The following is a 21,120-nucleotide window of genomic DNA, read 5'->3' as shown; positions in this document are numbered from 1 at the left end:
TTTTTTGAATGAAAATGCAGCAAATTGCAAAGTTTAATCGATAGGTAGGTTTAAAAAAAAAAAAAAGACTAGTAGGATTTTTATTAGTACTCTTTTTGAATATCATCCTTTTGTACAATGTGACCTGACGACTTGTTCAAAATTCCAAGGTGCAAAAAAAAACTTTATTTGTTATATTTTAAAAATTATGTATTTAATAAAAAAGAAATTAATTTTCTACACTCTGTACACCCCACAATTTAATTTCATCTTCACATGCTGTCAATAAACAATTTTCTGTTGGATGATGACTGAGGGAGACCATTGGTTTATTTTTTGTGTGAACCAATTTTTGAGTACAACTACTGCTTATCAGGTCCCAATAAAAGATCTCCCCTGTTGCCGACCCTGATATTATATGACTGTCCTTTTCATTCACAGCATTTTCCAACAAATAATCTTTACTTTCATGCCCCTTGAATGTGTTTAGTAACTCTCCAGAATCTTTATCAAACAATTTAATTGTGCCATCTGAACAGCTCAGAACATAACACTGGCCATCGTGTGTCATACTGCCATAAGTAATAACTTCCCCAATATAATCAGAAATCATCTTTCCAATTCTTATATCGTACAATCGAGCATGACAATCCACTGAGCAAGTTAAAATTTCATGATCTGTCACTTGTATCGAAGTTATAGTGTCTTTGGCATCCTTCAAAACTTGTACAGGTTCTTGCCTCTGACTGACAACATCCCAAAAAGCGACTGTATTGTCTATGGACCCAGAAATTGCCATTGTGGATTCTTCATTGAACTTAACACATGTTATAGAGCTGGCTTGTCCACGGTACCTTCTTACTGGTTGTCCGGTAGTCACATCCCATAGGATTACAGATTTATCTGCACTTCCTGAGATTATGTGACTGCTGTCACAGGATCCGGTGGCATCTAACACTTCATTTGCATGACCTCCATATGTTTTTAACAAAAGCTGCCGATGTGGGTTCCAGAGTTTTATTTTCTTGTCTGCACCGCATGTAAGGCAGTATGTTCCATCTATGTTGAACCTTACAGCTCGTACAGCTTGCTGCTTGCATTTTATTGTCGCTAATGTTATTAATTCAGCCATTAATGTTAGGTATTTATTGTTACAAATATTTTGTTTTTATAACATTTTGGTACAAAGACAAAACACAAGATACCTAGTTATAGGTTATAAGAACATTCAGTATTTTATTCTTTTTATTCAAAAACTATAAAAAAAAAATTATATCGACCCTAAGTATTTATATAATAAAAATCTTTTTATAATAATGATTAGTTCTAGGTAATTGTAACACTATTTATTGTAATGACTTTTATTTCTTTTTTTATTTATCGATGGCAATTGGTCATATGATAAGTATTTAAATATTCAATTGAAAAGCACAAATTTGTAATTTTTTAAATAAAATAGATAAATATTTTGATTCGTGAATACCATTACGGCCGATAAACAAACAACTATTAAAATATGTTATTTGTCACTGTCATCTGTCACATTACACAATTAATAGTATCAATTTATCCACAATGAGAAAGGCAAAGGAACTAAGTCATATAGTCTGATCTTCAATAAAAAGTTTGAATATTCATGTTTTAACGTAGCAAAATTAGCATATCTTGTTTAGAACTATGAAATTTATATCTATAGATGACATGCAACTTGAAAAAATCCATAGATTAAGAATAGTATTTACAGAACAAAAAAATAGGTAATTATAAATTACTAAATTACTACTACGATGAGGGTTATCAAGATCGTTTTTTGATTTTTACTCTATTTGCCATAAAGCAAACGATAAAAAAAAAACAAGATGTGATTTCAGGGCAAACCGTCTATTTTTGCTTCTTTTACACCATCTTCTAATTTTTGCCTTTATTTATATATTTTGTTGTATTTATATACCGCTATACAGTTTACAAATATTACATACGTCCAAACAAATTACGAACATTTCTACAAGCCATTTCACTTTTTTCCAGGTATTAGAAAAAATTCCGAACATTGTCAAAAAAAAAAAGAAATCTATAATCTGATAATAGTTTCAGTAACATTTACTAGATGTAGATAGTGTTTTAAAGGTCTTTTAATATAAATTTTTGATAATGCCAGATTCGGCAACATTGGGACGCTGTCACTTACTATCATGTTATTATGTCAATCAACTGTTAAAGTGTCAGATTCATCACTGAATTTTCCCTATCAACTATACAATTGTCCATTCTAATTTTAATTTTGGCTAATTTACGTGTTTATTTTTGTTACGTATCTTTTTTATTGTGTCTGTAATTGTCTTACTTGGGTAGTTTTCATACTGATAATACTTTATCCATCCTCAAACGTACTTTAGAAATTAGATGGTAAATTCGAGAAATTTGGTCAATAATCTTGTTTAAAGTCAGTTTTGCATTATGTTTACTTCTTCGATTATCCTATAGGGTAAATTAGTAAATTGGTTTTGTAAAATCGTGTTCCATTATTCGTTATTTTTGTTATAATCGTTCGGTTATGAGTAATATTATCTCCTACGATTAGCTATTCGGTAGTAGGAAATCGGTCTAATATGAGTTTTGTTTGCTTAGGTATTGTGTTTAAAATTTTCGGTCAGTAAGGCAAAAAGCCGACCTTGCCCGTCATTCGAGTTAGTCTTCAGACTATATTGTGAAATATTATCATTATTTTATTGAACTACTTACTTGAAAGCAGCCATTTTCGATTTGACTGTATTTTTTTTTTGTGTTAAATAAGCTATGGTATTGTGTAGTAGGTGATGTATCTATATTAATTTGATAATAAAAAACCGAAACCAAACGAAAACTATAAACATTAAAGTGAAAACTAGCTGAAATGGATATTGGTTATTTTTTTTTTATTGTTGATGTTTTAGTACACCTGGGTGACTATGCCAACCTCATAGGAAATGTCTGAAAGTCAGTTTTGTCAATCGTCAGAGACTCCTTTACCCACAGATATAGGCTTCTGGCATTGCAACCGCCAGGTTGACTGAGTATTAATATTACCATCTAATGGCATACCCTCTAGAATTAGTTGTTTTAGGTTGCAATTCTGACCACATTCCACTGGTAAATTTAAGTCTTCTATTTTATTACTATATATACAATTTGGTAACTGTTTAACTTCCATAATAATATTAATGGTTATATATGTATTTCCATACTATTTGTTACCACCAAGGTTATTTTACAAAAACTTAGTACATCAACATATGGAAGTAGTATCTGGAATCCACATAGTATTCTTATGAATTTACATTGTTATCTCAATATTACATCATGATAACTTCTAACTAAACATACTGATTTTCAGCTTTATTTTTTTTAAGGATTATGTTAATAAAAGTATATATAATAATATATTACGTTGGTAAAAATGGGAACATAATTAAAGATAATGATTAAACAAATCAAGGGAAATATCTGAAAAGCCATTTTTTAAATTTAAATACTATACTTAATATTCTATTTTTAAAATATAAAATCTAAATAATCTAAAAAGTATAATAATTAAAATATTTATTGACATAAAAAAAACATATAACAATTTTATTATAACAAAAAAAAAAAGAAATATAACAATTATACATTTTGTTCCCAAGACTTCACACTAGCATTCCCTGTGTCGACAAGTCATGGGCCCTCTTCTGCTTACAAATCTTAAAATTCTTTTAAGTATATAATAATAGTCATATTAATTAGTACCTTTGTGACAATGCCAAAATTATTTTAAATTTAATGGACATTATTTAAACCATTGTAAACCTGTGTATAAAATAATGATTAATAAAGTCTTTTTATTATTATTATTTATTTATTACATCCACTGGGTGAGCCTTACAGTCTTCCAATACGCTCACCCAGGAAAGCATGAGTACAATAACATATAAAAAGGAATATTACACAAAAATATTAAACAAAAAAATAATTTAAAAATATTTTACTGAAACAAAAAACGTCTGAACACAAATCTCTATATCCAACAATAATTTTAAACTGTATTTTAATACATTATGGTTAGTACTAGAAATCTTAATATCTATGTTAGTTTAGTATAGGCCTCCTCCATTTGGTTCCATTTCTCTCATATTTTTGCTATAGGTATTTATCCAATTGTTCTTTGCTATTTGTTTAATATCCTCGGTCCACCTTTGTTTTGGTCTGCCAACATTTTGTTAATAGAATAGGTCTCTTTAGTATTTATACTGGGAAACATGACCAGCCCACTTTCATTTCAGTTTTAGTGCATTTTGTAAAGCATATGTTAATTGTGTCCTATCTCTTATATCAGGACTTTTTACTTTTTCTATATTTCAAAGTTGAAGAAAACTCTGTTGATTGTTTTTTTTGACACATTTATTTTATGTTTTATTTGTTTTGTGTATATTCAAGTTTGGCATCCATATGTGAGGCAAGTGTCCCTTACAATCTTTTTCAATTTTAAATTATAACCTCCTTTTAAGATTTCTTTGTGTCCAATATTTTTTCCATATAGTGGTTATGTATTGTCGCGCTCTATCCTTCTGTAATGACATCCAACTATAAGTTTTAGGTCGTCTTCCCCTCTTATTTGTTGGCGTCCTTTACTCTTACCATCTCTGGGATACCAGTCACTAGTTCTTTTGCACCATTTTTCTTGTGGTTCGTGGATTATGTGACTTGCCCATCTCCACTTTTGTTGGCCAATTCGGGTTCTTATATCTACAATTTTGGTTTTTTTCTCTTATTGTGCTACATACATCTTAATCTGCCCTGCTTCCTTACTCCTGTCAAGCTTCTTTTCATGGCTTTCTGGTAGCTTTCCAACATTTTTGCTGCGGTGTTTAGTATGTGCCCAGGTCTCATATACATAGGTAACATGATCATTTCTTTGACTCAAAACGGGAAATTAATTTATTTAGGTCAACTAACAGGTAGTCAATAAAAACACTATAAAGATTCAGAAAAAGTTAGCTAAAAAGTTAAGAATAAAAAAATATACGTGATAAATATAAACATAACTAAACATTTTGTTTAATTATATTTATATTTATGGAAAAAACAAATTTGTTTTAATATAACTGTTGGAATTTGTATTTTATATTGCAAAACCACCTTTTAATTTCACAATATATTTATTTTAATTATATTTTTACACAAAGACTTGCACATTGGACGATTGTTGTAACGGAAGAGAGTGAAGGGAATTTTAGAGTTGCCATAGTATAAAATTAAATTTAGTGTTTCCAACAATAACTGATGAAGATTTTTAAATAAGACTGAAACTCTTGGCACGTTTTTTTATATTCACCTTAATTATCGACATCGCCTTTAGAATTGAAATTTGAAATTGAGGATTCTCAGATGTTTACGATTTGTTCATCATCTTATTTTCGCATATGGGGTCAGCTAAGCCGTTGCACGTCGACCCATATGGATCTTTTGTGCGTCCCCCCTGCCTTGTACTATCATTTCATAGATCCCATGTGTTATCCTAACGATATCCCGCGGTTTAAGATATCTGTAGTTCCCTGGTTCTGGATAAGCCGTTCCCAGTTGACTCATACGCATACTTGCCAACGAATCGCAGTTGTACATAAAGTGTTCATCACATTTGTTCATCATAGAAAAAAGCTCTTTTTGCTGGAGCATTTGTAGTAGGTAAACATAAAATATATTTAATTAAAATAAAAAAGTTTTCATGCTGTAGACTGTTGGCGTGAAAGTATTTGAATGCTTTGACCGAACGGGTTTCCGTGGAAACATTTAGATTATTCCATTCGAATGTGATGTACATATCCAGCTCCAGATATTCACGGCTGGTTCTTTTCTAGGCCGTAGAGAGTGCAAAAAGTTTTTTTTTTTTTTTTTGTGTTTAGTTCTGAAGTCGATGGTTGCTGGATTGGTAGTGTTGATTTTGAAGATTTTTCCTTTTAATAATGTTTTCTCCAATTCTATAGACACATATTTCGAACTGGTTTAATCTACTCTTTTTCTGATAATTATTTTCAATTAAATTGTAGAATTTTGCAAAATCGATGTACTGCCATTACTTAAGGTTTTGGAACTATCAGCAAACATATTGTTAGTTGCTTCGAACAAATGCTCTGGGAAGAAATTTCTGTTCACTGGCCACACACCAGTTCTCCTGAATTCATTACAAATATTACCAATTATGGCAGTTTTTTTTATATATATCATTATTGTTGACGCCAGGCTTGAGATGTCCTGACGTTAGGGGGAAATGGACTGAAAAGGCACTTATTTGGTGTGGATGTGGCTGAGATGCGCGGATGAGCTGAGTAGAGAGTAAACTCCCTGAGCTGAACGTATGAGCTGGATTGATGAGCCGAGCTGAATGTACAGTTCTTTCCACGACACGTTATATACATTCGAGTTAGACGGACGCGTTGAAACGGTCACCATTTTGGGGTATGGGGGGGGGGGGGGGATGTGGCATGCCCAGCCATCTCCAGTTTACTCCCTTAACACCAGCTTGCTGGGGTTAATAGTGCATTCCGCGGGTCTCTTGGCGAGTTGGGTCGAAACTTTGAGTTAATATTTTCCCGGGTTTGTTATAATTGTTGTTGTTTGACAAATTACAAGATCTTAATGGTTTTTCTACATGTTTTGGGTTATGACTATAGTTTTTTCGGTCAAGTACCAGAACTGAAGATGACGTTGGCCGATTTGTCGCTTTTGTAGGCTGTAGATATGCTCGTACCACCGTTCGTCTAAATGTCAACTGATCCATATAACTCATATATTCGTTCTCTTTGCTTACTAGTACATGCAACCGCCAAGCATTTGACATTGCCATATCTATAAGGTATGTAAATAATACCCACCACCACTTTTTCCCTTTTTATATATAGACTAATGGATTGGTCCATTTGATCTACTCCGCCCATTCCTTCGTTATAGTTTATAAGCAACTTTGAAATATCGAAATCCACCTTCTGTTTACGCCCGTTACACCATCTTTTTTACAATACCTAAAGATTCAATATCGTCAAAGTTTGAACCCATTGTTACAACTTTGATATATACAGTATATATATAGTACAAGTTAATTAATAAAAATATATAAAATAAACAAAAAAAAAAAAAAAAAAACTCATATATATAAAAACAATAATACACTAACAAGCATGAACAAAACCTAGGAGCACAGCCTAACACTTCTGAAAACAAAAATAATGTAATATACTATAATAATATAATATAATATAATAACATTGTAAACATGATTGGTGACACTGCATGCTGTCAACCTAACCGGCCGGCCAGCAGTGGTTCTGGGTCAGACGGACAAGGTCTGCCTCGGTGCCACTATTAGGCAAATTGTAACACCTCGGCTGGGGGCTCCTTTGGAGTTGCACAAAAGTGAAAATTAAATAACATAATAATATTAAAGATAATTAAAAAAAGGCACGGACGAATAAGTCTGTGGAGAATCGTATTTTATTTAAAAAAAAAAAAAAAAAACCCTATGGCTAGTAGACAATAATTAGCCCCGCGTTTCACTCAAGATGAAGTATTGGCTGATTTACCAATACATATATAAGATACCAAGAAGAAAAGGGGTCCTATTGCTAAATCAACACTTTTTTACACCAGCAGCATACATTTGTAATTGCACTTGGGCTTTACATTTATCAGATATAACACCATTTTTTAAATATTTATCCATAGATTTTGCTTTACTAGGGCACTTTGTTTCTATAATGGCATGATTACCTACACCGTCAGGTGAAGCTGCAATCATGGGATATGACACACATACAAACCATAAAAATCAATTTTGATTCTTAATTTCTTACTGATTGTCTTCCTTACTATTTCCTCCAAATTCCTATTCCTTTTCATGGAAACAGTGTCAGGTATTTTGGCACCCAAAATTGCAGCAACTAATGAGCCATCTGATGTACGGCAAATACTCATTTCATGCGCTTTAGAAGCAGTAATACGACCATATCTAATTTCATACCACAAGCTAGTCTTATTCTGTTTTCTTGTTGTTCTTTCAATCATCTGTATTGCAGCGACATCAAATGTTGCCTTCATGGCTTCTATAAGCTTCTCTACATCCATTTCAATTTCCTGACATTGATTTATCATGAGATATGCAGAGAGTATTGCATAACACCAGTATGTTTGAAATCATGTTGATATTTTAGCAGTTCACAGGTATCAATAATCTTTTTCTTTGCCTTGGAAATAAAATCATCATAAACTACTGATGAACTTGGTCTATAAGGTACTACTTTGTTACACAGGTGGGTAACTGTGATGTACTTGAGAGTAGTACCTACTCTAGATAGAATAGGTTTCTTCCAGTAACACTCTACTGATGTGCATGGGGGTTCTTCACTGCGACGATGAGCCCACATCAAAAAGGCAACTGCATGCTTACATCCACCAGCCGAAGCTGCACAATCATGGCACTTACAGCTAATGATTACACCGTTAGTTTCGTTCACCATCATTGTAATATTATATGGCTTGCTTCTTAATTAATATAATATAATAATTTATAAACTAGAATAATATAATAATATAATATAATAATTTACAAACTTGCACGGAATAGATGCAACCAAATGGTAAGGGCAGCTAAGAGACAACATTTTCACAATAATGTTTCGAATGCTTCTTCAACCAGCATTTGGAAGTTTTTACGTTCTCTTGGTCTTGGGAAAAGTAAATCTGATTCTACTTCCTACCCATTCACATCAAATGAACTTAACCGTCACTTTTCATCCACCAATTGTATCAATTCATCGACTAAATTAGCTACTATCTCCAATATAGTTCAATCGATTTCATCTGAAGATAATTTCGCTTTTTCTCCAATAACTCACGACGAAACCCGTAAAACTATATTGTCTATAAAATCTAAGGCTATGGGATATGATGGTGTAAGTCGAGATATGATCACAGCTCTATTGGATCACATTACTCCAGTAATTACTCACATTATAAACTTCTCCTTTTCGTCTGGTAACTTCCCCTCTCTGTGGCGTAATGCAATTGTTCTCCCTCTTCCAAAGGTCTCAGTACCTCAATCCCTAAATGATTTTCGCCCCATTTTTCTTCTTCCCTTTTTGTCCAAAATCCTGGAGAGTGTAGCAAATAAGCAGGTGTCCAGCTTTATTCATAAAAATAAAATTTTAACTCCTTTTCAATCCGGTTTTCGCCCTGGACACAGTACCACCACTGCTCTTCTAAAAGTCACTGAAGACATTCGATTTGGCATGGATGATGGTTTGGTCACTATTCTCGTTCTTATTGACTTCTCCAACGCTTTTAATATGGTAGACCACAAAATTCTCCTTGCCATTTTGCAAAGTAATGGGTTCTCATCTTCTGCATTAAACTGGTTCTCCTCCTATCTGAGTGGTCGACAACAGGCAGTTCGCATTGACCATAAACTCTCAGACTGGCAGGAATTGATTGCCGGAGTGCCTCAGGGTGGGATCCTTTCTCCTTTATTGTTCTCTATTTTTATTAATCTTCTTTCTCTTGTCCTTGGCTGTCATTACCACTTTTACGCAGACGATCTTCAGATATACACTCAGAGCACTGTAGATGATATCAATCAATCTGTAGCGAATATTAATAACGATCTGAATAGCATTCTGGCATGGTCGTCTAACTATGGATTAGCTGTTAACCCCTCTAAGTGTCATGCTGTTGTAATTGGCAGTTCTAGACAATTAGCTAAACTTAATGTTAACACAATGGCACCAATTACATTTAACAATTTAGTTATAAAATTAAAAACTTGTGTTAAAGATCTTGGCCTTTACATAGACTCATCACTCAGTTGGTCACATCAAGTTGCGGAGGTAAGTCGCTCAGTTGTTGCTACGCTACGCTCCTTATATCGCTTTAAAAACTTTTTGCCTATCGCTACAAAAATTAATCTTGTTCACGCACTTATTATTCCGATTATTGATTATGCTGATGTGTGTTATCCAGATCTTAATGAAGATCTTCTCGATAAGCTGGACCGTCTCCTCAACCAAGCTATACGCTTTATCTTCAACCTCCGCAAATTCGATCACATTTCTTTATATCGGTCTCAGCTCAAGTGGCTTTCCATTCGTCAACGCAGAAACGTTAGAACTCTTTGTACCCTCTACACTCTTCTTCGAAACCCCCAGTCTCCTAACTACTTAAGGAGTAAATTCCATTATCTTTTTGAAACTCACGAACGTAACCTTCGTTCCAATAATACTCTCCAATTATCCTTCCCCTCTCACCGTACTGGTTACGCTTCAAACTCTTTTCTCCTACATTCTTCACGACTCTGGAACGCGCTTCCTGATGCCATTAAGAGACTACCGACTAAACCGTCTTTCAAAAAAAGCGTTAACGCACACTTTTTATTTTTATCCGAGCAGTAAGTACTTTATATTATTCTCAATTTCGTGTATAATATAGTATATGTCATATATGTGTAAGTATATTTGTTATTTATATATATTTATTCGTTTATATATGTAATTTTAGTACGTATGTATATCAATAATTAGTAGTACCGCATTCGAGTATTCTGACACTTCCCTATGGTTGACTGGGAGAGAATGCTTTTAGCATTAAGTCCGCCATGTACACATATTTGTACTAATGAATAAATAAATAAATAAATGTTATAGCAGCTCCGACTTTATCGTCTATTTTGCTGCCGTCTGTATAAATGTGGGGGCCCACTAGGGGGTTTTTAGTGTCCAGACTCTCCAAGAGCTCGTATTCCGTGGATATTGACGATGACGGATGTGGTAGATTCATTATTCCTATTTTGGTTTCGAGCATCTTGTTTGGTGGTAAATAGTCGTTTGATAGTCCTTTTTTTGCTTTGTATAGGCTGGCTACCTCTTGGATCCGCAAATCCAGGGGGAGCATCCCGGCCAAAGCCAGCGCCGAGGTGAGCGATACCGTTCTGTACGCTTTACATACTTTTTGTGCGAACCCTCTTTGCATCGACTCCAATAGCTTGACGTTGGTTTGGAGTTCGACCGCTTGGCTCCATGCACATGCCGCATACGTCACGATCGGCTCGATGACCGCTATGTAGATTATCCTGACGATTTCGCCGTTAAGTCCCCATGTAGCCTTCGCCGCACATGCTAGTTGTTTATATATATCCGTAGATTTTTTGCATATTGCGGCCACATGCGCGTTGAAGGTAATTTTGTGATCTATGATGACTCCTAGTAGCTTCATTTGTTTGACCAGGTTTAGTTGGCAGCCTTCCATAGTGATGCATGGTGGCACGAACTTAAGCTTTTTTGTTAAAATTCAAAAAAATTCAAAATTCAAAAATCATTTATTCATGTAGGACATTTTAGCCGCTTATGAACGTCAAATTTTTACATTATAATTTTATATTTTCCCTACCGTCCAGTTCGGTATATAGATCCAATTGAGAAGAACTGGCAAGAAACTCAATTTAATTACTTTTTTTTTTTTAAAGCCAGTTTATTTACAATGTATATTTATATAGGTGTCTATGTCTAACATTAAATGAAAATTCAGTGCATGAACAACTATTGCCATGCACACTCGTCATTCAAGTAATCGTTTAGTGAGTAATAGGCTTTGCTCAGTAAATATGATTTAACAGATGTTTTGAATTTATTTAAGGGTAATTCCAACATATTCTTTGGTATCTTATTGTAAATTTTTATACCTATTCCCATAAAAGACCTATTAACTTTTTCTAAACGATACTTGGGGACAGCAAGTTTGTCTTTAAATCTAGTATTAATATTATGAATATTGCTGTTTTTTGGAAATAAATCAAGATTTTTATGAACATATAGAATATTTGAATATATAAATTGAGAAGCAACGGTGAGAATATTTGCCTCTTTGAATTTCTCTCTTAATGAGTCACGACTCTTCATACAGTAGATCGCTCGAACGGCACGTTTTTGTAATATGAATATATTCTTAATATCTGCCGCTTTTCCCCATAGTAATATTCCATAAGAGAGTAAACTATGAAAATAACTAAAATAGACTAATCTAGCAGTATCAGTATCAGTGTACTGTCTAACTTTACGCACGGCAAAAGCTGCTGAACTTAGTTTCGCTGCAAGGCTTTGAATTTGTGCACCCCATTGTGTTTTATTATCTAGTGTGATTCCTAGAAAGACAGTAGATTCTATAAATTCGAGAGATTCGTCATTTAATTTAATATTGCAATTAGTATTAAAACTTTTAGATAGAGAGAAATTAACACATTTTGTTTTTTTAGCGTTTAACATAAGATTGTTAGTTGTAAACCAGTGCAGGAGACGCCGCAAAGCACTATTTACATCGTCATAATTATTAGTCATTCTATTAACTTTAAAAATCAATGAAGTATCGTCTGCAAACAATACTATGCCGCATCTATCCTGCATGGCATATGGGAGATCATTAATGTAAACTAGGAATAAAAATGGACCGAGAATAGATCCTTGAGGTACACCCATTTGCACAAGTGACCCGTCAGACGTAGCGTTGCTAATCTTCACTTTCTGTATTCTATCAGATAGATAAGATTTTATTAAATTTAAAGCATTGTCTTTGACGCCATAAAAAGCAAGTGTAACACCGAAAGGTATATATATTACGCACGCATAGTAAGTACCTACGCCGTGAGACCCATCTAAACGTACAGCGCAGGCGCGTCGCGCGGTAACCGCGCGACCGACCAATAGGAGCGCGCCTCTCGCGCTTCGAGAAAGTTCGCGACTAACGAACGAGAGAGTAGTTGGGCGATGAGTGTCCTAGTGATATCATACAATACTGTTTTGTTGTTAAATATTGTAATATGTTGTAATACAATTTTCAATAAATAACGTGCTCACCCGTTACATTGGCGCTCAACTAGTGGCCGAACTATGCCTAGACGAGGCGCGAATCGTCCAGAGCTGGACAAGGTAGTAGAAGACGAAGAGCTGCAGGAAGTGGGCGAGCTGACCAGTGGAGTCCCCCCACAAACGCACCTTCCGTCGATGTCACACAACCAGTCAGTGATGGAAGCATTCGCGAGGAACATGGAAGCGTTCACAAGGAACCAAGCCGAAACAAACAGGACTCTCATCGAAACGCTGTGTTCAGTATTTCCCCAACCACTGAGATCGTCTACACCAGCGACGCCCGGAACGACTGCGGCGAGCGGAGCCACGCCCGTCCTTCAAAGCGGTGACTTTAGTAGGTGTACGGCTCGATTCCACGGAGAATCCAGGGATAATGAAGCAATAGAGGCATTCATCGACGCTATTCTGGTCTACAAGGAATGCACCAGCGTCAGCGACGAGCACGCGCTGCGCGGCCTGCCCATGCTGCTGGGCGGGGACGCAGCGATTTGGTGGCAGGGCATCAAGAGAGACGTGCGCGACTGGGACGAAGCCGTTCTCCGCCTCCGCACGATGTACGGAGCCACGAAGCCGGGGTACAAAATATTCCGTGAAATTTTCTCTCAAGAACAACCCGACGACCAGAAGAGTGAAGTTTTTGTGTGTAGAGTTAGGGCTCTCTTAACTAAACTGCCATATGAACTTTGTGAAGCCGCGCAAGTGGACATTGTGTACGGCCTATTATCATATAAAATTCGTAAACGTGTTCCGCGCGATACTATAGTGTCCCTGGACAGTTTAGTGATAAAATTACGCGATGTAGAGGAGTCCATGGCGGAGGTACAGTATAACTTGTCCGGGAAAACTGTAAGTAATACAAAAGCTTATAATAATAAAACAGCTGATAGGTCATTGAACCCGTCAACCTCCGTTGGCCCCGCGCCCCCTTCTAGTGCAAACACGGCTCCTAAAACACAACGACTACGTTGTTCGTATTGTAAAAATTATGGGCACCGTCTAGAAGATTGTAGAAAATCCAAACAACAGCCGACCGGCAACGACGACACGGTCCGTTGCTATGGTTGCGGACAAGCAGGCGTTATTCGGTCGAAATGCGGAAACTGTAAAGATAAAAAAGTCTATTCTAAAGGTCCAGATTTCAATTCGGCAATTATAGATAACAACCATACCTATGTTTATAACTATAGTACAGACAAACCATGTTTGAGTTCGCCGACCAATATACCTACTTGCATAGGAACGGTTTCGAATAACGAAAGGGCGTATTCTGGAGAACGTCTCTATTCTGTAACAAATTTTGATTATAATAAACGATGTCCGTATTACGTAGAACGTCCTTATGCTTTAATAGTAATAATAGTGAACCGTCGTGTACTAAATCGTATTTTGAACCGGGTTCGATTCCCGATAAATTTCGATTTCACACTTTTTCATCCGATAACGTTAGCTCATCAAAGGCTTGTCGCATTCCCTCCCGCGAATGTATTATGAATTCAATTGAGATAAGCAACGCCTTTATGGAGTCTGACCGGGAGCGACCCTTGATCGACATCGGTATTGGGGATTTTGAAGGTGTCGCCATGGTGGACACCGGTGCCACGCATTGTATTGCTAGCCCGATGCTCTATCGTGTGTTACAGCGTAGTAACGCACGTTTCTTAGAAACGCAACGTTCTATTCGTTTAGCCGACGGTACCGCAAAAGTGTGTACTGTGTTTACTAGCGATGTTATTGTTAAATTACAAAATCGTAGGATACTTACCACATTTTTAGTCATACCCGGAGCGGATACAAAGACGCTTCTTGGAGGAGACTTTATTCAAAGCGCGGGTATGGTGCTGAATATACCTCAACGTTCATGGTATTTTGTAGATGAACCTGAGCGCAATTACGATTTTGTGCAAAGTTACAGACTCCGGTCGGAGACTGACGAGGACATGTTTTATGTCGACACTTTTCAGAACTTAAGAGAAGATGAGGGCGCCGACCTCTCAGAGGGCCAGCGCGCCCAGCTTAATAAGCTACTAGCCGAGAAGGTAGATCGCTTCGCCGCGGAAGGCGAACCTACCAGTTTCATCACTCACCGCATAAAGGTAAGTGAAAAGCAGGAACCCATCGCTTCGCCGCCGTACCGCATGTCGCCTGGGAAAAGGGCGATTCTTGAACGAGAGCTGGAAAAGCTCCTGTCCACTGACGTGATCGAAGAGTGCGAATCACCATGGGCAGCTAACGTGGTTTTGGTGAGTAAAAAGGATGGAGCTGCGCGGTTGTGCATCGATTATAGGAAACTCAATGCGGTTACAGAACCCGATCGTTACCCTCTGCCGCGGATGGATGATGTGCTCCACGCTGCTAAGACTAGCAAGTTTATGTCCACTTTGGACCTGCGATCTGGGTACTTTCAGGTCAATGTCGCTGAAGAGGATCGTGACAAAACTGCGTTTGTCACGCCATTAGGCACCTATAGGTTTAAGCGTATGCCTATGGACCTACGCAATTCTGGCGCTACATTCCAGCGTTTAATGGACAGATTCAGGTCTAACCTGCAAAATGTCTGTCTGCTGTGTTATTTAGATGATCTGATTGTTTTATCTGATAGCTTCGAAAAGCACATTGAAGACCTTAATGCCGTCTTCGCCAGGTTAGAGCTATTTGGATTGAGAGCCAACCGGGAGAAGAGTTCCTTCGTCCGCGGCTCTGTGAAATTTTTGGGTCATCTTATCGTTCCAGGCGGAATCCAAGTCGATCCTGACAAGACGGCCGCTATTGACAACATGCCAGCGCCGAAGAATATTACGCATCTAAAGTGTTTTCTGCAAACGTCCAGTTGGTTTAGGCGTTTTATTCCTAATTACGCAGATGTGGCGAGGCCGCTAACGGCGCTTCTTAAAAAGAACAGTGTTTGGCTGTGGACCACAGACAGGCAAGCTGCGTTTGATCACATCAAAAGGCTGCTTGTTTCGGCTCCGATACTTCGTCAAGCCGACGAAAGACAAGCGTTCATCATTAGGACTGATAGTAGTGGGTATTGCCTCGGGGCAGGGGGAGGGCCCGGAAGAGCGCCCTGTTGAATACGCTAGCCGTCTCTTGACGCAGGCTGAACGTAATTACACAACCACCGAGAGGGAAGCTCTCGCTGTAGTATGGGCCGTAACGAAATTCCGTGGGTATATTGAAGGCGCCGAGGTCATCGTAAAGTCAGATCATCAGCCGTTAAAATGGCTGATGAGTGTAAAGTCGCCGAGCGGACGTTTAACCAGATGGGCGCTTACTCTGCAAGAATTCAATCTTCGTATTGAGTACACCCCAGGTAAATCGAACGTCCTCGCTGACACCTTATCGCGTCCGGCATGTCCCGAGAACTGTGATCTTTGCCAGGTCGTTGTCGACGTACCATCAACAAATGCTCGCGATTATAGGAGATTGCAGCTGCAAGACCCCGACGTTCGCAAAATCCTCGAAGATCTTGAAGCGGAAGACGAACCGTTTAGGGGGAGACAATGGTCCGACCGTGGTTATGTTGTTTCAGACGGTGTATTATATAGGTACGGGCCTGAAACTGATGAAAGCGACGACGCTTGTTTAGTGGTACCTGCCAGTGAGAGACAGAAGATCCTCGCCGATTACCACGATGCACCGACAGCGGGCCATCTGGGAGTGGAACGTACACTCCAACGTGTAGCATCGCGATATTATTGGCCAGGTATGAGAGCTTATATTGCAGCATATGTAAAAGAATGTGTACCGTGTCAGCGATACAAGGTAGATACTCGTAAACCAGCGGGACTTATCCAGTCACCCGCTGTAACGCAACGTTTCGAGGTGGTTGCTGTGGATCTTTTTGGTCCCCTTCCGGAGACGGATGCCGGAAACCGATGGATACTCATTGTCGAAGATGTCTGTTCGCGTTGGGTAGAGCTGTTTCCACTAAAGAGTGCCACCAGCATGGATTGTGCTAAAATCTTGATAGATGAGGTATTTTTAAGGTTTGGGGTCCCTCGCAGGATGGTCAGCGACAATGGCGTTCAGTTTGTTAGCGAGGTCATGCAGCAGGTTTGCCATGTCTTCAAGATTGAACAGTCGTTGACTCCGTATTATCACCCCGAGGCGAACCCAGTCGAGCGTAAGAACCGCGACTAAAAGCCGCAACTTGCCATCCACGTGGGTCAAGATCACGCTACGTGGGATTTGCACTTGACTACTGTGAGGTTCGCTATGAATTCAGCTGTAACTCACAGCACTGGCTACTCGCCAGCCATGCTGATGTTTGGGCGAGAGATGCGCGCCCCTGCCGATGTTGTCAACGATATGCGTGCTATCGCTGACAACGACCGGTTCATTCCGAATATTACGCCCTATCTCAGAAGGCTATCTACAGCCCTTTTGGATGCTAGAGACACACACGAAAAGAGGCAGGCGTACTACAAGAAGTATGCCGATGGAGCTCGACGTGCTACTCCTGCATATGAGGTGGGTGATCTAGTCTTGCTAAAAACTCAGGGTCCAAACGACGCCGGTCGAGGGCAGACTCCCAAATTCATCCCTAGGCGCGACGGTCCTTATAAGATAGGCAAAGTGTTAAGTATTTCGACTTACCTTTTAGAGCGGAGCAACGGAGAGGTATTAGGGAAGTACCATTCGTCGCAATTGGTTCCATTTGTGGGTCAATTGCAACAGCCTCTGCAAGAAAAGCGCAGGAGGGGACGTCCACGTAAATCATAAAAAAATCTGATGCGAATGTCCAGGTGCTACTCCAAACGCGAGGGCGCCTTGTTTGGACTAGAGGGGGAGGCTGTAACACCGAAAGGTATATATATTACGCACGCATAGTAAGTACCTACGCCGTGAGACCCATCTAAACGTACAGCGCAGGCGCGTCGCGCGGTAACCGCGCGACCGACCAATAGGAGCGCGCCTCTCGCGCTTCGAGAAAGTTCGCGACTAACGAACGAGAGAGTAGTTGGGCGATGAGTGTCCTAGTGATATCATACAATACTGTTTTGTTGTTAAATATTGTAATATGTTGTAATACAATTTTCAATAAATAACGTGTTCACCCGTTACACAAGTTTTTTTAGCAATGTATTATGATCAACGCAATCAAAAGCCTTAGAAAGGTCACAAAAAACACCTATCACATCCATTTTAGTTTCCCATGCAGCAAATACGTGTCTAAGCAACTCTGCACCTGCGTCTGTAGTTGAACGACCTTTGGAAAAACCGAATTGACTATTGTGGATTAAATTATTTAAATTGAAATAACTGACAAGTTGCATAAGGATTATTTTTTCAAAAATTTTACTGAGTGCTGGGAGTATGGATATAGGTCTATAATTTATTGGGTCACTCCTATCTCCAGATTTAAAAAGCGGTATGATTTTACTAATTTTCATTATGTTAGGAAATTTACCTTCATCTATACATTTATTGAAAATAAAAGCAAGAGAGGGCGCAATAATTTCCATTATACTATCCAGTATTTTAACAGATATACCCCATAGATCCTCTGTTTTTTTATTATTAAGTTGTTTGAATATTTTCATTATTTCTACTGATGATGTATGTCTAAAGTTAAATACAGCTGATGACTTGCTAACATTGTCTGTTAGTAAAGTTTCAGCAGCAGACGGGGAAGATTTTAGAGCCTGTGTCGTAATTAATGGAATATTAGTAAAATAAGATTCGAATGTATGCGCGACCTCTGTGTCGGAATTTACCAATTTGTTATTAATATTTAAAGCTATTTTGCTGTTTTGAAAATTAACTTTTCCAGTTTCGCTATTTATTACTTTCCAAGTGGCTTTTATTTTATCTTTAGATTTAGTTATTATTTTACCTAAATAGAGAGACTTAGCTGTATGACAAACCTTTTTAAATATTTTCGAATAAGATTTTACATGTTCATGAAATAAGGGATCGGATATATAGCTTCGTTTTTCGTAAAGTTCGTAAAGATTAGCCCTAGACTTATAAATACCAAACGTGGCCCAGTCACAAAACTTTGATTTTACACTAGTTGAAAATGTTTTTGTTTTAAATTCACTGCTAGCTTCATGTTCAATTAAATTAAAAATATGTTCACATACAATGTCCGGGTCATATTGAGGTACTATGACACTAGATATTTTATGTTCAATTTTATTTTTAAAACGTGCCAAATTCTTTTGTGTTATTTGTCTGCATGTAATTGTTTGAGTCCCTTTGGATCCCTTAGTTTCAATTATAACTTTTTGTCCGTAATGATCAGATCCAAGACAGTCGAAATTCATTTTCACCTTTACTTCACAATTACAAAAAACATTATCTATACAAGTGGCAGAATTTCCTGCGACCCTAGTGGGTTCTAAAAAAAGATTGTGCAAATTAAATGATTTAAATAAGTTAATCAATCTTAAGCTTATTGAGCATTCCGATAATAAATCAACATTAAAATCGCCACATACAAATAATGTTTTATTCCTCCGTGCGACTCGTCTCAATGCTTCCTCCATAGCCAGTTCAAAAGAATCAAAACAAGCCGTTGGCGGACGATAAACGCAAATTATTATACAAGTAACTAATTCTACGCAAGATAGTTCAATTGTTTGCTCAATAGAAATATTTACAATGTCTTGACGGTTTTTATATTCTACATCATTTTTTAAAATAATAATTGACCCGCCATGAATGGCATTGTTCCTAGCAAAAAAACTAGCTATATTATAATGTTCAAAAGGACAAATTATTTCATATTGTTTAAGCCAATGTTCTGTCAGACATAACACCCGTACATTGTTAGATTCTAAGAAAAGACTTAATTCTAATTCTTTGCTGGAGAAGCCACGAATATTTTGATGAATAATGACCATATCCTGTGGCTTAACCAATGTCGTAGATGTTAGTTTAAATTAACACATGTCACATTATTAGTATAATTACTAATATTACTAATTAAACCCGTTATACTACTTATAATGGGATCATAAATGTTATACGCTAGTAAACTAGCAATAGTCTTTTTTTGTTTTTTAGGAAGATAAAAATTACCTCCCGTCATATAATAATTTGTAACAAATTTGTTACTTTCAAAATAAAATATATCATTACAATGATATGTCATCGAATAAATTAAATTATTTATACTATAAATGAACTTATTCTGTTCATTAGTCAAGGATTGAGAGTAGGGAAATGCGCATAATAATATTTTACCTATACCAAGCTCCACTATATTATATAATGATTTTATTAAATTAACTATATCAGATTTACGCATATGCAAACAATTCCCTAACGCTATTACTAGGGTCGTATGAATATCATATTTTTCATTTACTATATTTTTTATAATCTTATATATACCTGATCCCGGAAAACAATTATTTATTACTTTTTGCGAGAGGCAGTTCGATAATAAACTACCTAAATCCTTGCCAAATTCATCTGAATAAACAATTGTTCTCCTGATGGTTTCATGTACAGTGCTGCATTTATTTACTTTTGTACTGTTTCGTGTGGGTAAACATGAAACGTCTGGTTCCGTGACGGATGAGATATCAATGTTCAACTGATTATGGTGGGACGGTTGGATATAGTTATCAGACTCTGGTGAATTACAGTGACATCTATCCGTAAGAGAAACAAACCGCTCCATGTTGTAGTTACCTAATTTTATTAAATTATCCAACTGATCAGAATATTCATGTATTTCATTCTTAGCTGATTCGTATTTCAAAGATAAATTGGACAACGAGTTCTCTAATAGTTTAATTTTTTGTGATAATTCATCTATTTCTAAATCTTTGTTATATATTTTTTCTTTACAATTATTTAATTCTATTGATAAGTCAATTTAAGTAAGTTAAGTTAGTTAAGTAAGTTAGTAAGTAAGTTATTAGCATCGCTTGGGTCTTCTGCGGTGCAAACCTAAGTTTGTTTCGTTTCCCCCATTTTACCACCACTTCCAGTGCAGCATTCGCTTTTTCCTCCATGGTCGCTATGGACGACCCGGCGAATACCAAAGCCACGTCGTCCGCGAACGCCTGACATTGTACCCCTTTTTCCTCTAGTGCCTGTAGCAACGAGTCGAGTATGACATTCCAGAAGGTCGGTCCCCCTATAGATCCTTGAACACAACCCTTTGTCGTCTCCCTCTCACTCGTTGCCCCGGCGTAGTTGACAAATACTCTTCTATCTTGTAAGTAGGAGCACACCATCCGGAACAGGTTCCGCGGACACTTCTTGT

At 37.2% G+C, this 21,120-nt stretch overlaps 2 protein-coding genes across 2 annotated transcripts; one reads left to right on the top strand and one right to left on the bottom strand.

The window, feature by feature from the left end:
• Window positions 1-67: 67 nt before the first annotated feature.
• On the bottom strand, window positions 68-1,672 carry LOC113513867 (WD repeat domain-containing protein 83-like). Its single transcript, XM_026897851.3, has one exon. It carries the CDS (start codon window positions 1,109-1,111, stop codon window positions 209-211), a length of 903 nt encoding a protein of 300 aa, XP_026753652.1. The 5' UTR covers window positions 1,112-1,672; the 3' UTR covers window positions 68-208.
• Window positions 1,673-12,589: 10,917 nt separating this feature from the next.
• On the top strand, window positions 12,590-18,027 carry LOC128200101 (uncharacterized). The gene is given in 4 exon segments (XM_052892315.1): window positions 12,590-14,391; window positions 14,394-15,910; window positions 15,912-16,000; window positions 17,324-18,027. Coding segments are annotated over 4 exon segments (3,375 nt in total). The 5' UTR covers window positions 12,590-12,917; the 3' UTR covers window positions 17,619-18,027.
• The last annotated feature ends 3,093 nt before the right edge of the window (window positions 18,028-21,120 follow it).

The sequence above is a fragment of the Galleria mellonella genome, unplaced genomic scaffold, assembly GCF_026898425.1.
Source record: "Galleria mellonella isolate WM207_F2 unplaced genomic scaffold, CSIRO_AGI_GalMel_v1 utg150, whole genome shotgun sequence".
Taxonomy (NCBI): domain Eukaryota; kingdom Metazoa; phylum Arthropoda; class Insecta; order Lepidoptera; family Pyralidae; genus Galleria; species Galleria mellonella.
The sequence above is the reverse complement of the archived record's forward strand: the minus strand, read 5'-3'. Positions and strand labels throughout refer to the sequence as shown.

Coding starts and splice junctions, on each gene's coding strand:
- LOC113513867 (XM_026897851.3), bottom strand. CDS start 1,111: ATGGCTGAATTAATAACATTAGCGACAATAAAATGCAAGCAGCAAGCT.